General features: G+C 42.2%; 1 protein-coding gene across 2 annotated transcripts; it reads left to right on the plus strand.

The window, feature by feature from the left end:
* Nucleotides 1–3462: 3462 nt before the first annotated feature.
* adpgk (ADP-dependent glucokinase) lies at nucleotides 3463–14512 on the plus strand. 2 transcript variants are annotated; one of them, XM_031316341.2, is made up of 8 exons: nucleotides 3463–3675; nucleotides 5427–5661; nucleotides 6724–6949; nucleotides 7059–7121; nucleotides 7954–8074; nucleotides 8188–8384; nucleotides 11106–11204; nucleotides 12230–14512. In XM_031316341.2, exons 2-8 carry the CDS (start codon nucleotides 5444–5446, stop codon nucleotides 12791–12793), a joined length of 1488 nt encoding a protein of 495 aa, XP_031172201.1. In that variant the 5' UTR covers nucleotides 3463–3675; nucleotides 5427–5443; the 3' UTR covers nucleotides 12794–14512. The 2 variants fall into 2 exon arrangements, with proteins under 2 accessions (XP_031172201.1, XP_031172211.1); XM_031316351.2 differs by having other exon boundaries at nucleotides 12233–14512.
* The last annotated feature ends 585 nt before the right edge of the window (nucleotides 14513–15097 follow it).

The following is a 15097-nucleotide window of genomic DNA, read 5'->3' on the forward strand; positions in this document are numbered from 1 at the left end:
AAATTCATATTTAAACTTAGTCACTCAATATGTCAGTTTAAGTAGCACGCAAACAGTTTTTAGGGGTTCCATATTGTACAAAGTGAGATTATTATAAAGCAGGTCGAGGTGCTGTGTTAATACTGTGAAAATGCTTAATTTACAGAGAAATGCACACAGCTCGTATTCAGAATCTGTGTGAGGACTTCTGTACGGTTGTGATGTCACAACTATACTATATGTAGAAAGCATCGCTACAGTGCCGTTACAGTCATTCCCCGGCTGCAATGAAGGTACAGAAACTCCGAGAGCGCAACTGCGGTAGACCCCGGAACGCTGACCAATCAGAGCAGACTTGGGGGGGGGGATAAAGAGACAGGCGCTACAACGGAGCGTTGCAGACAGAGGGTGAATACAGGTATATTCAGACAGACAGTATAAGGTAAATAATGTGTTTTTTGAACATTTAAGCATGTAAACATGTTCTAGTAGAAACCAAAAATACAAGAATAAACCTGAAAATAAGCATGATATGTGTCCTTAAATGAAGATGTGGCAATGAATGTGGCCAAAAAAATGAAGGCACAGTGTGGAAGTGTAGAAAATTACTTGAAATCCAGGCAGCTAATAGGGTTAGGTTTGTATTTTTAGATATTTGTGTTTACATTTCTGTCAAAGTTTAGACAGATTTATGTATAGTTTCTTATAGTCATATACATTTGTAGTAATTCAAGTTTATTGAGGCTGATATAAATATGGTTTTTGGTGTTTGGTCAAACATAATCAGCCTTTGATGGCTCGAGCCAAATACAAATACTAAGGCTTTATTTTGAGGCACTTTGTTCAGTGTAAACACGTTTTTGGAGCTATATGTACTTTTGTATCATCTTGTTTATATTGAAATTATAATAAAGAATCAGACACGACTCATAATGTGTAACGACTGTAGTGTAAATTCTGTATTTAAACAATTTGATCAACATTTCTCTGAATACCACAATACACATGTTTGGATACAGTGGTGTTTTGACTTTTTATCTGTCAAAAGACATGTTTCTTTTCTTAACAGGCAGCCATGTTGTTAATACATTCCTATTTGTAGTCAACAAAGTACCCTCAGTGCATCAGGGGATATGATCACTGGTCCAGCAAGCATTAGAAAGCATTTTTTTGTATTTTATTTTTTTAATTTATTTACAAAATGTCTATTGGGTTAAATGAATTAAGCCCCTGACAACTACAGGTTACAACAGCTACAGCTCCAACATATCCCTCTCAGGTTGATTGTACTTTCAGTGAAACAAACTCAGCACTGAAGTATTTTTAGAATAACGTGACATACAGTTTCTCATGTTAATGATTTGACATTGGCAGGAGAAAAGAAGATGAAACAGTAAGCACTAGAAATAGTAAATTGCACATTCATGTCCTCATATGGACACCATCTCTCACACATTTGGGTTGTCCTGTGCACCTTCCAAAAGGTTAAGTTTATAAATGCAGTAAAATAATAAAGGATAAAAAGACACAGTATCCTTGGAATACTTTATAGAAAATGAACCAAAAACAAAAGGAGAGTATTGTGACTAAAAAAATGGTGATTTTCCATGACATCATGTCTTACAGTGTTGCTCTAGTATTGTGTCCTGTCAGCCTTCAGGGTCACAGAATATCTGCGATAAAGTTGACGAGAAGTGGCGAGGTGTCCCACAGTAACATTGTCCAATGGGGACAGACAGACATGGTGACATGTTTGGTGGTGTTAGGACTGGGACAGGTGGGCCTTCAAATATATGCTACACTTATTGCTTGTTATAAAACTTGTGACAGCTAATGTCATTCTGTGGCAGGCTTGTGACCCTCATCGTTTAGAGAAAACAACCATGCATGCAGAGTACCTAAATATGACAAACATGACAGAGACCCAGAGAGTCTTCAAACCAAAACGTACCAACTGTCAGATTTTGATTTAAAAGTTGCTGAATCATCATCTCTTGTTTTACCAAGGAAGCCTCAGCCTGTTGAATAAGTGACAAAACAGACTGACTGACTGAGACTATATTTTTTAAACTTAATTCTTAATATTAAGTGATGATTTCATTGCATTGCACATTTTAGATATACTGTAGTATTACTTCAGACAGTATGCAGATATACAGTAGGTGTCAGTTTTCTCTACTGCTCCCACGCCTCACCTCAGTCTCCAGCGAAAAGGTTTACAAGTAGCAACAAGCAGCTCAGGCAGAACATTCACTTTTTGCTTTTTTTGCTCAAAGTACATACACAGAAATAAACATGCTGCAAAACACAAGGATGACAAAGCTGAACAAGGTAAACATTTCACTACCAAAGATATGTTTGTATATAACAAAAGTATATATAAACACACACATACACACACACACACACACACACACACACGAAAACAAACAGTTTTATGAGGATTGCTTGCTGGACACTTTATGAGGATTGCAAACAGTAAGACAATAGTGCAATGCAAATGGTGCTGGAATAAATTAAGAATGTGTCATATAACAGGTTGCTTATATATCTGAGGTAGGTGGATATGGCAGTATATATATATACATGTTTAATTGATGTAGAGGTGCAACGATGAATCGATGAATCGCTTAGTTGTCAACTATTAAATTAATCGCCAACTATTTTGATAATCGATTAATCGTTTGAGTCATTTTTTTATAAAAAAAAATAAGATTTCTCTGATTCCAGCTTGTTAAATGTGAATATCTTCTAGTTTCTTCTGTCCTTTGTGACAGTAAACTGAATATCTTTGAGTTTTGGACAAAACAAGACATTTGAGGACGTCGTCTTAGGCTTTGGGAAACACTGATCCACATTTTTCACCATGTTTTGACATTTTTATAGATCAAACAACTAATCGATTAATCGAGAAAATAATCAACAGATTAATCGACTATGAAAATAATCGTTAGTTGCAGCCCTAAATTGATGTGTTTAAAACTATAAAATCTATAAATCACTGAAAGGTGGATGATTGGTGTTACAGGGTTATTTCACAGGGATTGATCCTGACACTATGGACTGGTGTTAAGTATTTATCACAGTGACAGCCTGTGGGAAGAAACTGTATTGTGTCTGGTTGTTTTTGGCGAACAGTTTTCTGTAGGGGAGAATCTGACAGTCTATAGTAACTCTGAGACTACAGCGAGATACATTTGGGAGTTTGAGAGTCCTGGATGGAGGGCAGTTTGGCACCCATGAATGTATGAAAGGAATTTCTCCAGTAAATTACCTCAAAATTGTACTTAAGTAGCATACAGGTCTTTAGTAAATGTACGTTCAACTACTGCCAGTACAGGTTTGTACTGTAGGTTTGAGGACCTCAACACATGTTATGTACTGTATTTACTTCCCAGCTGTGTTCTTCACACTATGTACCATGAATGTACCCTGTAGTAGCGCATGCGCAGAGCGGTCGACGGAAGCCGCTGCCGCTGTGTGTGTGTGTGCGCGCGCGTGTGTGTGTGTATGTATGTGCAGGCGGTCCGAAGCTGCTGTCTGTCCCAATCATTCCTCCTTCAATGACTCGTACTGACTCTTCCTTCTTCAGTTACCTCTCCCTCATTCAGCACATTAAATGCTGTTTATGTGATTAACCAGGAAACTGAATCCTCTTCCTGACCAACTAAACTTGAAGCCTTCACATAATTATCGGTACGTGGCGCTAACAACTATTAAGCTACTTCAATTTTAAAAGAAAGCTGTTAGTTATCAAGCTGAGGTGTTAACGGGAAAAGTATTTGACTCTACTCTAAATTAGACTGCTTGCTAAACCGAGCTACAAGCTAATTGCTACTGCCAGATTAGCATTGATAAACTGAAGCCAAGGATACACCCTGTGTGCTGGTGCTAGCATGTTAGCTAACAGATTATATGTACACGTTAGCAGTAATTTAACCCCTGTATGATGTACCATAAAGTAACATGGCATTGCTGCAGCTTAAAGGGCAATGCCACTCAGTGGGTTCACTATGGTTGTCCCAGTACTCCTGGGTACTATCAGGTACCATGAAGACTAAAGTTGGGAACCTGCAATGTCATGCAGCTGTAAATGTGGAGCTCATCAACTGAGTTAAAGAGTGTAGTAAGATTATCTGCAAAATGTGTTGATATATTACTATGTACAATTAACTCTCTCTCTCTCTCTCTCTCTCTCTCTCTCTATATATATATATATATATATATATATATATATATATATATATATATACATACACTTCAGTGGTGGCTGGTGACCTTAACAAAATTCAATTTATATATATATTTTTATATTTGATATCCCTCTTAAAAATAGAGGAGCAACCTCCTCTGCCTCTATGGACCAGCCTCTTCTGATATACTTTATTATAGGCCTATATATTTATATTTGTTGACATAGTAGTATGATGTTAATGTTGTAACTTTGTCCAGCTTTGTTGTTTTTAGCTGTGTTTCTATGTCTAGGCAAGTAAGAGCAATGAACAATGTTTGCATTGGAGAGATACAATGTCTTAAATTGTAGAAAATGTAATATATTGAGGTTTTGTTGGACAAAAAAAATCACATTTGATGACGTGACCTTTTGCTCTAGGATAATGTGATGGGCATTTTCACAGTTATCTGATGTTGTATAAACCAAACAACTATCAAGAAAATATAGATGAATAGGAGGACATACATTAGAATCTGAGTGGCTCACCTCTGGTCCTAACCACTTTCCTTTAATTAAAACTAGGGCTGCAACTAACACAATTATTTTCATTGATTAATCTGCCGACTGTATTCTCGAATATTAAATGAATCTTTTTGTCTATAAACATCTTAAAACTCCCATTACATTATCTCAAGGCACAAGGTCACGTCATTAAATGCCTTTTTTTGTCCGACTGACAGTCTGAAACCCCAAAATATTTAATTTACTACAATAAAAGACCAACAAAAGTGGCAAATTCTCACATTTGAGTACCCAGAACCATCAAATGTTTGACATTTTTTCTTTAAAAACGTACTATAGTATTATCAAAATAGCTGCTGATTAATTTTCTTTCGATCAACTAATCCATTCATCAACTGATCGTTTCTGCTCAAATTCAAACGGCTGTAATTGTAAAATGTAAATATTGTTTATCAGTTTTCAGCTAAATCATATGATAATAGGATGTTATTGATCCACACGTTTCTGTTGTCCAAGTTAATTATTCCAAGCCAGTTTTAATCAAAGACCAATAAAATGAGTCAAAGGTTTAGTTTTACACATATGAGTTTGATTATTTAGTTTATGACTTTTTTTAGACTTGCTTATGTCTTTAAACACTGAACATCGTTAACGCAGCTCTTAAATGCCATCACCGATTACAACAACAAATCAGTTGATTACTTTTGAATGCTGATGGTAGAGACAAGTGACAGGTTTCCTTTTGTTGCAGGACTGTGTGGGAGCATCATGTGGAGGAAGGCTTCAGCAGCGGCCCTGCTGGCGTTAGCTGTTGGCTATTTCTACTATGGAAGCCCGGACCTGCCAGAGCAGATTCTGCAGTACATCAGCCTGCCAAACTTTCAGTCGTCCTCTCAGAGTCAGAACAGCGTGGAGCAGGTGATCTCTGCTGCCTGGGAGACTCTGATAACTCTGCCGACCCGACAGTGGAGCAAAGTGGCAGTAGGGTGAGTTAGAGCGTTGAACTGATGCATGTCCTTCTGTCTTCTGAAGTTGACCTACTTGATCTCCTGCACACTGTGGCATGTCGAGAGGCTGTAGTCAGCTCTGCTAGTGTGAAGGAATGTGTTGTCACGTCGAGGTAGTCCAGTTACTGTCTTTATCTAGCCTATAGCCTTTAGGCTGCTTTAGAATAGCCAACGCACTGGGTCAAGGTGGAATGTGATGATTGGCTGGATCTGAAGGACTGCCTACCGGAGGGATGGACAGATTGTTTGGAGAGAAGTGAAGGGGGAAAATGGAAATTTATATGAAGTGCCTTTTAAAGTCTCGGTGGAATGGCAGTTAAGGCATTTCTATCTTCCATTATTTCATTTAATTATTTTAAAGTGAAACATAATTATGTGACTGGGGCACATTACAAGAGGGATTTGTATCAAATATTTAACATTTTATTTGACTGCTCAAAAGTGAATGTGGCTTAGTAAATGCAAAACGATACTGAGCTGTAGAGGACTGTTGGTCTCCACCCTCAAGTGTTATTAGAGGTGGAGGATGCGGAGGGAGAAAATGCTCTTGTTTAGGTTGTTTTTGCCACCTGACATGCAAACACACCTCCACATCGCCCCAAATTACATTGAATTGGATAAATACGTCCCAAAATGAGTCGGTCAGAAATGTTTAAAATGTTTTACGGCAAGAAGGGTTTTAGTTAGTAGTTGTTTAGTAACTAAACAATTAATGCAGGGACACAGGATAAAAACTAAAGAAAAATATTTTTTTATTTCACTGTGTTTTTAAAACAAGCTGACTCTTTACATTGTCAAGGCTATGTCTGTAGCTGCAGAAACCCCAGTGACACACATAGTTAGCATGAAGTTACTTAGTGACATAATTACTTAACAGCTGTTCATTTCTCCAATTTTGGCAATTTAGTCTGAGCTGGCTACCAGCAGAACAGTGAATACTGTATATCCTCCTCAGGGTTATTTTGGGTCAAAGCCAGATGAAAATGAAGTTATTAACTATCAAATAAACCGTACTCCGTCTTTCTCTCCACATTTGTTAAGGGTGAACGCCTGTGTCGATGTGGTCGTCTCAGGAGTGGGACTGCTGCAGGCTCTGGCTGTGGATCCTGGCAGCGGCCTGGACCACGAAGTCTTGCACTCCAAAGAGGACTTGAAGGAAGCCTTCATCCATTTCATGGAGCGTGGAGCCGCTGCCGAGCGCTTCTTCAGCGACAACGAGGCCTTTCAGAGGATTGCACGTGCGGCAGCAGAGTACCCCGGTGCGAAGGCAAGGCGACCTTACTCCCCAAACTTCTTGTTGTTGGATTAAGTCATTTATTTATTTATTTTTTTAAATGATCTTCCTTCTGGTAAACTTTACTTTTGTCTTCTTCCAGCTGTATGTGGGAGGGAATGCTGCCCTCATTGGTCAGAAGCTCGCCACCTACCCTGATCTGATGGTAGCATGTTTATACTTCTGTTGTAAACTCTTATACTTTCCCTAAATGAATGAGCTTTTAAAGAACCCCAATTAAATAAACCTAGAAGATTCAAGCTGGTTAGTGAAATCTATGCCAGGTAGTTAAATAATGTTTTGGGTGCTTAACGTTAAAAATGCAGCGGGCCTGGGGTGAAAAAGTTGTCAACCGACTCAACTTTTGGAGCAAAGCAACCCTACGTCACGCTGCAGTAGCCAATCATGTAACCGGCACTCAAGACTTGTCAGTGTGTTTTTAAGGCGGAGTGAGAGTCCCGTACAGTAAACAGGAAACATCACTGCCTCTATCGCTGCCACAAGAAAGTTTTAAAACACGAAACACAAGCACTGAACTGCCCGGGACTTTGTGTAATAGCTGGATGTTTGCCAAACAACAAAGCACAGTTGATCTGTCTCGCTCGTCTCTTTTCTTTCTCCACAAAATGAGCCTGCCTTCAAGTGCCGCCGGAAACGTTGAGATCTATAAACGATCTGACGGAAAACAGTAGTTGTGAAATATAAAGTCTACTTGTGCTACCTTGGGGGGGTGTTAAGGAACACAACAGGAAGTCACACAAATGGGCCGTTTCATTGACAGTCCCCCCACCGCACAACCCTGGGCGAAATCGCCAGATCTCTGTTTCCCCGTCTGAGCGCAGCCTCACGTTGACACATCTGAAGAGGATGCATTTTTATAGTATGAAAATGTGTTTTGGCAGCCTTCTTAACACAGTATTATAGTTATATATATATATAGTAGTATAATTCAGAATCCCTGTCCTTCAAATGACTGTTAATATTTTTGTATGCCACAGGTCTTGTTATGTGGGCCAGTGGGTCCTAAACTTCACGAGATGCTCGATGAGCAGATTGTCGTTCCCCCGGAGTCTCTCCAGGAGACGGATGAATATCACCTCATCCTGGAGTATAAAGCAGGTAAAGAGAAGAACAAGCTGCGGCTTCTACAGGATCGGTTGCACTTACATGACAGCAATCCTTCAGTCTGTTCGGATGTTTCAGTTGTATTTGGTCGTCTTCTCTGTTTCTAGGTGAACAGTGGGGTTCAACTCAGGCACCTCAAGCCAACCGCTTCATCTTCTCTCACGACGTGTCCAACGGCGAGATGAGCTCACTGGAGACGTTCGTGGCGAGTCTGGACGAGTTTGAGCCCGACCTGGTGGTCTTGTCGGGGCTCCACATGATGGAGGGTCAGGGCAGAGAGCTGTGGGAGGAGCGACTGAAGGAGGTCAGTATCTGAAAGCTGTCCTTTAGACTTTCTCCACCTGTTTGTTTGAATTGACAAAGCTGGTGTTTTTGCATGTTTGGGCCCATTTACTGCGAACCATATATGCTGTATGTCCCAATGTATTCAACTGTAATCATTATCACAACATTGTCTGCTCCTCTGTAAGTTTATTGATAGTGAAAAGTAAAGCTCATGGATTATCCATCTTTTGTGCTAGTTTATGCGAGTGGAAATTGATGAAAGAAATTATAACCTTTATTAATAAAAAAAAACAAAAAAAACTATTATTTGCTTTGGGAAAATAGTTTTCAGTAAGTAATGCACTGTATGCACTTCACAGTAAAACATGCCAAAATTCTGGTGTGGTCCTTTCAAATGTGCCTACTTTTATTTTAGCTGATTCTTCGATCCAGAAAATAAATAAAAACTTAAGACATAATAAATATAATGTTGCATGACATGGATTATTCAAGGCATAAAGTTAGAGCCGGGTTTGCCACGGAGCCTGGCCGGGCACAGCCCGAAAAAGCTACGTGGCACCTCTCTCTCCAACCCATGGGCCCACCACCTGTGGGAGGAACCGCTGGGGTCGGGTGCGCAGTGAAGGTCAGGGGCCTCGACGGACCAGACCCGGGCAGCAGACGCTGGCTCTGGGGACGTGGAACGTCACCTCTCTGTGGGGGAAGGAACCGGAACTTGTGCGGGAGGTGGAGCGCTACCAGTTGGATCTGGTGGGGCTTACCTCTACGCACAGTCTCGGTTCTGGAACCATACTCCTGGATAGGGGTTGGACTCTTTTCTTCTCCGGAGTTGCCCAGGGTGTGAGGCGCCGGGCGGGTGTGGGGATACTCACAAGCCCCCGGCTGAGCGCCGCTACGTTGGAGTTTACCCCGGTGGACGAGAGGGTCGCCTCAAGCTGTGTACAGTAAGGATGGGACGCTGCTGACCTCAACTGAGGAGGTAAAAGGGCGGTGGAAGGAGCACTTTGAGGAACTCCTAAATCCGACTAATACGCCCTCTATGGTAGAGGCAGAGCTGGAGGATGATGGGGGATTGTCGTCAATTTCCCTGGTGGAAGTTGCTGAGGTAGTTAAACAACTCCACAGTGGCAAAGCCCCAGGGATTGATGAGATCCGTCCAGAAATGCTTAAAGCTCTGGGTGTGGAGGGGTTGTCTTGGTTGACACGCCTCTTCAACATTGCGTGGAAGTCGGGGACGGTGCCTAAGGAGTGGCAGACCGGGGTGGTGGTTCCCCTTTTCAAAAAGGGGGACCAGAGGGTGTGTGCCAATTACAGGGGTATCACACTTCTCAGCCTCCTCAGTCTACTCCAAGGTGCTGGAAAGGAGGGTTCGGTCGATAGTCGAACCTCAGGTTGAAGAGGAACAATGCGGATTCCGTCCTGGTCGTGGAACAACGGACCAGATCTTTACTCTCGCAAGGATCCTGGAGGGAGCCTGGGAGTATGCCCAACCGGTCTACATGTGCTTTGTGGATCTGGAGAAGGCGTATGACCGGGTCCCCCTGGAGACACTGTGGGAGGTGCTGCGAGAGTATGGGGTGAGGGGGTCCCTTCTCAGGGCCATCCAATCTCTGTACGACCAAAGCGAGAGCTGTGTCCGGGTTCTCGGCAGTAAGTCGGACTCGTTTCAGGTGAGAGTTGGCCTCCGCCAGGGCTGCGCTTTGTCACCAATCCTGTTTGTAGTATTTATGGACAGGATATCGAGGCGTAGTCGGGGTGGAGAGGGGTTGCAGTTCGGTGAGCTGGGGATCTCATCGCTGCTTTTTGTAGATGATGTGGTCCTGATGGCATCGTCGGCCTGTGACCTTCAGCACTCACTGGATCGGTTCGCAGCCGAGTGTGAAGCGGCTGGGATGAGGATCAGCACCTCTAAATCTGAGGCCATGGTTCTCAGCAGGAAACCGATGGAGTGCCTTCTCCAGGTAGGGAATGAGTCCTTACCCCAAGTGAAGGAGTTCAAGTACCTTGGAGTCTTGTTCGCGAGTGAGGGAACAATGGAGCGGGAGATTGGTCGGAGAATCGGCGCAGCGGGTGCGGTATTACACTCAATTTATCGCACCGTTGTGACGAAAAGAGAGCTGAGCCAGAAGGCAAAGCTCTCAATCTACCGGTCAGTTTTCGTTCCTACCCTCACCTATGGTCATGAAGGTTGGGTCATGACCGAAAGAACGAGATCCAGGGTACAAGCGGCCAAAATGGGTTTCCTCAGGAGGGTGGCTGGCGTCTCCCTTAGAGATAGGGTGAGAAGCTCAGTCATCCGTGAGGAGCTCGGAGTAGAGCCGCTGCTCCTTCGCGTCGAAAGGAGCCAGTTGAGGTGGTTCGGGCATCTGGTAAGGATGCCCCCTGGGCGCCTCCCTAGGGAGGTTTTCCAGGCACGTCCAGCTGGGAGGAGGCCTCGGGGAAGACCCAGGACTAGGTGGAGGGATTATATCTCCAACCTGGCCTGGGAACGCCTCGGGATCCCCCAGTCGGAGCTGGTTAATGTGGCTCGGGAAAGGGAAGTTTGGGGTCCCCTGCTGGAGCTGCTACCCCCGCGACCCGAGACCGGATATGCGGAAGAAGATGGATGGATGGATAAAGTTAGAGATTATAGGATTTATTCATCACAAATTATGTATTATTATTCACAGTATGTTGCCCATTAGTCCATAAACATTTTGGTGTAGCTTACCTAACATATTGTACTTGCTTTCCCTTGCAGGCTGTGTTAGCCATATCTGACATTAGTAAAGATATTCCCATCCACTTGGAGCTGGCAAGCATGACCGACAAAGACTACATGAACAGCATCATGCAGGAGGTACAAAACAGTCGTGTCTAAGAGAGTCTTTCATGTAGTAAACTTCCCAGGCAAAAGATGAGTGTGTTTAAAATCCACAAATTCCTAAAGAGTTCAATATAGTGTTTAGGGTTGGGTACCGAATTCAATAGGCGCCGACCGAATTGCCTCTAAAGTATCAAGTATTCAAAAAGGCCTTGTCATTCACTACCGAATTTCAATACCTAAGGAGTAATGCTGCGTTCCAGACACAATTTTTAGCCCGTAAGTTACGACTTCAAGTCACGACTCACGACTTGGTAGCGTTCCAGGCAAAGTCACTACAAACCCTTCTAGCTAGCGTTAGCTAGCGGCTACCTAACGTTGACTTTAGCTAGCGCTAGCTGATACTAGCGATTTCTAGTCGGCGACATATTTTGGGCTTCATTTAATAAACATAACCTGTAGTAGTACACAATCGTATTTGTATTGTTTTGATTACAATGTGCGGAATTACTTTACGTTGCCTATTTATGTCTATTTATTTCTATTTCTCACCGTTAATCACCGGCGTCTGTACAGCATCAGTGTGTGACATCCAAAAACTGTAACTGGGAGTACAACGATCTGGTACGAGTTCACGGGTAGTAAGTTATGGGTTTGACTGCCGTTCCAGGGCACTTTCAAGGGTAGAAGGTTGTGAAAACACGGGTTACGGGTTGCTTGGAACGCAGCATAAATCTCATCAGCGTCAGTGAGCCAATAAGCATGCCGCGTTCTTCTACCAAGATGTAATACATAATGTTGATTGGCTGTCTAACGTAAGGAAAACTCTACGTTACGCACATAGACGCTCACATAGTAGGAGCGGAAAAATAAATAAATAAGATTTGTGCCTTAATGTTGTAATTTATTTTTGTTTTATAAAATTGGTATCGAAAAAAAGTGTTGTTTAGGAACCGGCATCAAAGACATGGTATTGGTATCTGTACCGGTATCTAATATTTTTGAATGATACTCAGCCCTATATTTAATTCAAGTTGTTTTTTTTCTCTGTTTCCCGTTAGCAGGTTATGCCCATCGTCAGCTCCATTGGGCTGAACGAGCAGGAGCTGCTCTTCCTCTCTCAGGCTGGCGAGGGGCCTCATGCAGACTTGGCTGCCTGGAAAGGCATTCCAGATGTGGGCCAGGTCAGCGACATCCTCCTCTGGATCCTGGAGCAGCACGGCCGCAGCGAGCCATCGTCCGAAGCGGACCTGACTCGCATTCACTTCCACACGCTGGCCTACCACATCCTGGCTACGGTGGATGGATACTGGGGGAACCAGGCGGCGGCAGTGATGGCTGGAGCGCGAGTGGCCAGCAGTCAGGCCTGTGGCCTCCAGTCTGTTGACGTAAGCAAAGTGGAGCTCAAAGCCCCACTACAGTTCCACAGCTCACACGCCGAGCCACGAGAGAAGCTGTCCCTGAACCCAGCACAGCCTGTCACTGTGTGGCGCCGAGGAAACGTCACCTTCCACATGACAGCCGTGCTGGTCTGCAAACAGCCGCTCCGGACAGTAGGGCTCGGGGATGCCATCTCAGCAGAGGGGTTAGTTTACTCAGAGTTAAAGACCCAGCAGCCCTTCTGAGGTTTGCTTGAATCGGACACTCCATTTGTCTGGAAGTCTGTGGTGGTTGGGTTGGAGTCATGTTTCTAAACTTGTTCAGGCCTCCGTGTCCTGATCCAGGTTCTGTGTCTTCCATCCCGAAGCTCCACTGATTTGATGGCGTTAGTTTTGAATCCTGCCTGATGACTCCTCCAGTCTGCTCCGGTCTCCTCTGTTCTCCCTTCTCTTATCCTCCAGCAAACACAGAAACTGAGGCAGAACTTGACAGAAGTGGATCTGACCGGGCTGTGAGGTGGCCTGACACACCGCCCCGCGGCTCAAAGCTGTCTTCACAAACTCCAAAGAGTTTTCGTTGGCTCACCTAATTTACTTTGACCTGCATATCTTAAGTATGCTGTGCCTTGAGAAAATAAAAGAATTAAAAAGTTATATTATTTCCAACATACATTATATCAGAGCCAAACAAACTTAAAACCAAGCATTACATCGGTTATCCTTCTGAGATAGACACACACAGACACACACACACACACACACACACACACACACACACACATATACAAAATTGTTAAGACTAGAAACTGATGAGCGTCTTACTATATTGTAGAATCTAAGTGGTATTCTTGATGTTCTGTGTTTCTTCAACTTTTGGCGCATTCACATCAAATAGTCAGACTACATCACTTGAAAGCGCATTCTCCCATGGGTGTGTGACTTATTTACGTGTAATAACTGGTAACTAGATATACTTGACATTTTTGTTATTTGTTCCGAGAGGATAAAAGTACTAGAGAGTGTGACAAAGTTTGTGTTTTGTTTGGCTTAAACACTGTCACTATGACGATGTCTAAGTAAACTTTGCATAACAACAGTTATTATAGGGTTATTATAATCTCTGTTGCTTATAAATTCGTGATGCAGTGACCGTGTAATTGATTGGTTTTGGTTTGGTTTTGAAGGGGATCCTTCTTTATGCAGTAAAGCTCAGTTTACAATCAGATGCTGGCTAATTAACCTCAAGATTATGTTGGCGATAAAACAAGTTATTGGTAAAATAAAATGTCCAAATGAGGTATAGGCCATATGTTATCAGGGTTACTGTACTTGTTTGCTTGTTTATATTTTGTTTTGGACGAGGTTCTTCTTTTCAGTGGTTGCTTTCCCTCACTTATAAAATGTGACTATGTAACACGATTGGCTGGAGAATCGTAAAAGCTGGCCAGTGTGAGTTTCCTGATTAAAATTGTAGCATATAGGTACATTATGCTTTTTCATGGGGTTGTTGGTCATGTTTTTTTCCTGAGCTTACTTAGGAAGGCCTGCCTCATGTTAGATGTACATTACGTAACTGTCAGAACAATGTATTTGTATACCTCACATGGCCACAGAAGACATGCAATAATGAAGTCTTAATACAAACATACAACACTAAATTGTATGGCATTTTGTTTATCAGAATTAATTCTTTGCACTAGTACAAAGTGGCAGGTGTGCCTGTAAGGGTGAATGTAACCTTAACTCCCAACCCCCCTTTGTTTTTAGCAAGTACAATCTATTCAACTTAACTCATTTGGTAGTTTGCGTCTTTTGTTTTTATTAAAATTTGTTGCTGTCAACAAGTTACATTTACTTGACGTTTGTCATTAAAGTATGTACGGGGAATAGTACTTGGCTTGATTGTGGTGCTGCAGGTTATTGTGCATATCTGTCAATGTTGAAAGAACGAACATTTTAAACATTTTCTGGTCCCAGCTTCTTATATTTTCTCTCTTTTATTTCACTGTGAAGTGAATATGTTTGGGTCAAACAAGACATTTGAAGATGTCATCTTGTGCTCTGAGAAATATTGATGTTGATTCAATTTTTGTGCTATTTTATAAAATTTAAAAAATAAATAAAAAGAACTGTAACCCGACTTAAAATAGTAAGAGGTAATTGGATAGAAACTATTCTGAGCAATCGACATTTGTTTGATGTTGAATAGATTTAAAAGATGTTCAAAGTGGATCAGATGTACAATATGTGATGTAATATACAGTATGTGTGCTGTAACAAATAATTAGATACCATTAGGGCTGTAAAGGTTGAATATTTTTGTGAGAGCTAAAGATGATCAAATAAGTGTGTTTCTGTACTTATACAGAACAAAACCTGTGTATCTAGTGAGTCCTTGAGAATAATGCTGGATTGCAAAACCAAATGGATAGAGCAAGTAACAATAAGCAGGCTGAGAATTGGACAACCATACAGTACACTTCCAATGGGTCTTTGTGATTAGTGCCAGAAAGCTGAAACAGTTGAGCCTGTCCTTCTGTCATGCAGAAA

Source organism: Sander lucioperca, chromosome 7 (assembly GCF_008315115.2).
Source record: "Sander lucioperca isolate FBNREF2018 chromosome 7, SLUC_FBN_1.2, whole genome shotgun sequence".
Lineage (NCBI taxonomy): Eukaryota > Metazoa > Chordata > Actinopteri > Perciformes > Percidae > Sander > Sander lucioperca.

Coding starts and splice junctions, on each gene's coding strand:
- adpgk (XM_031316341.2), top strand. CDS start 5,444: ATGTGGAGGAAGGCTTCAGCAGCGGCCCTGCTGGCGTTAGCTGTTGGC. Junction 8,075..8,187: donor CATCCTGGAGTATAAAGCAG/GTAAAGAGAAGA, acceptor CTCTGTTTCTAG/GTGAACAGTGGGGTTCAACT. Junction 8,385..11,105: donor GGGAGGAGCGACTGAAGGAG/GTCAGTATCTGA, acceptor TTTCCCTTGCAG/GCTGTGTTAGCCATATCTGA.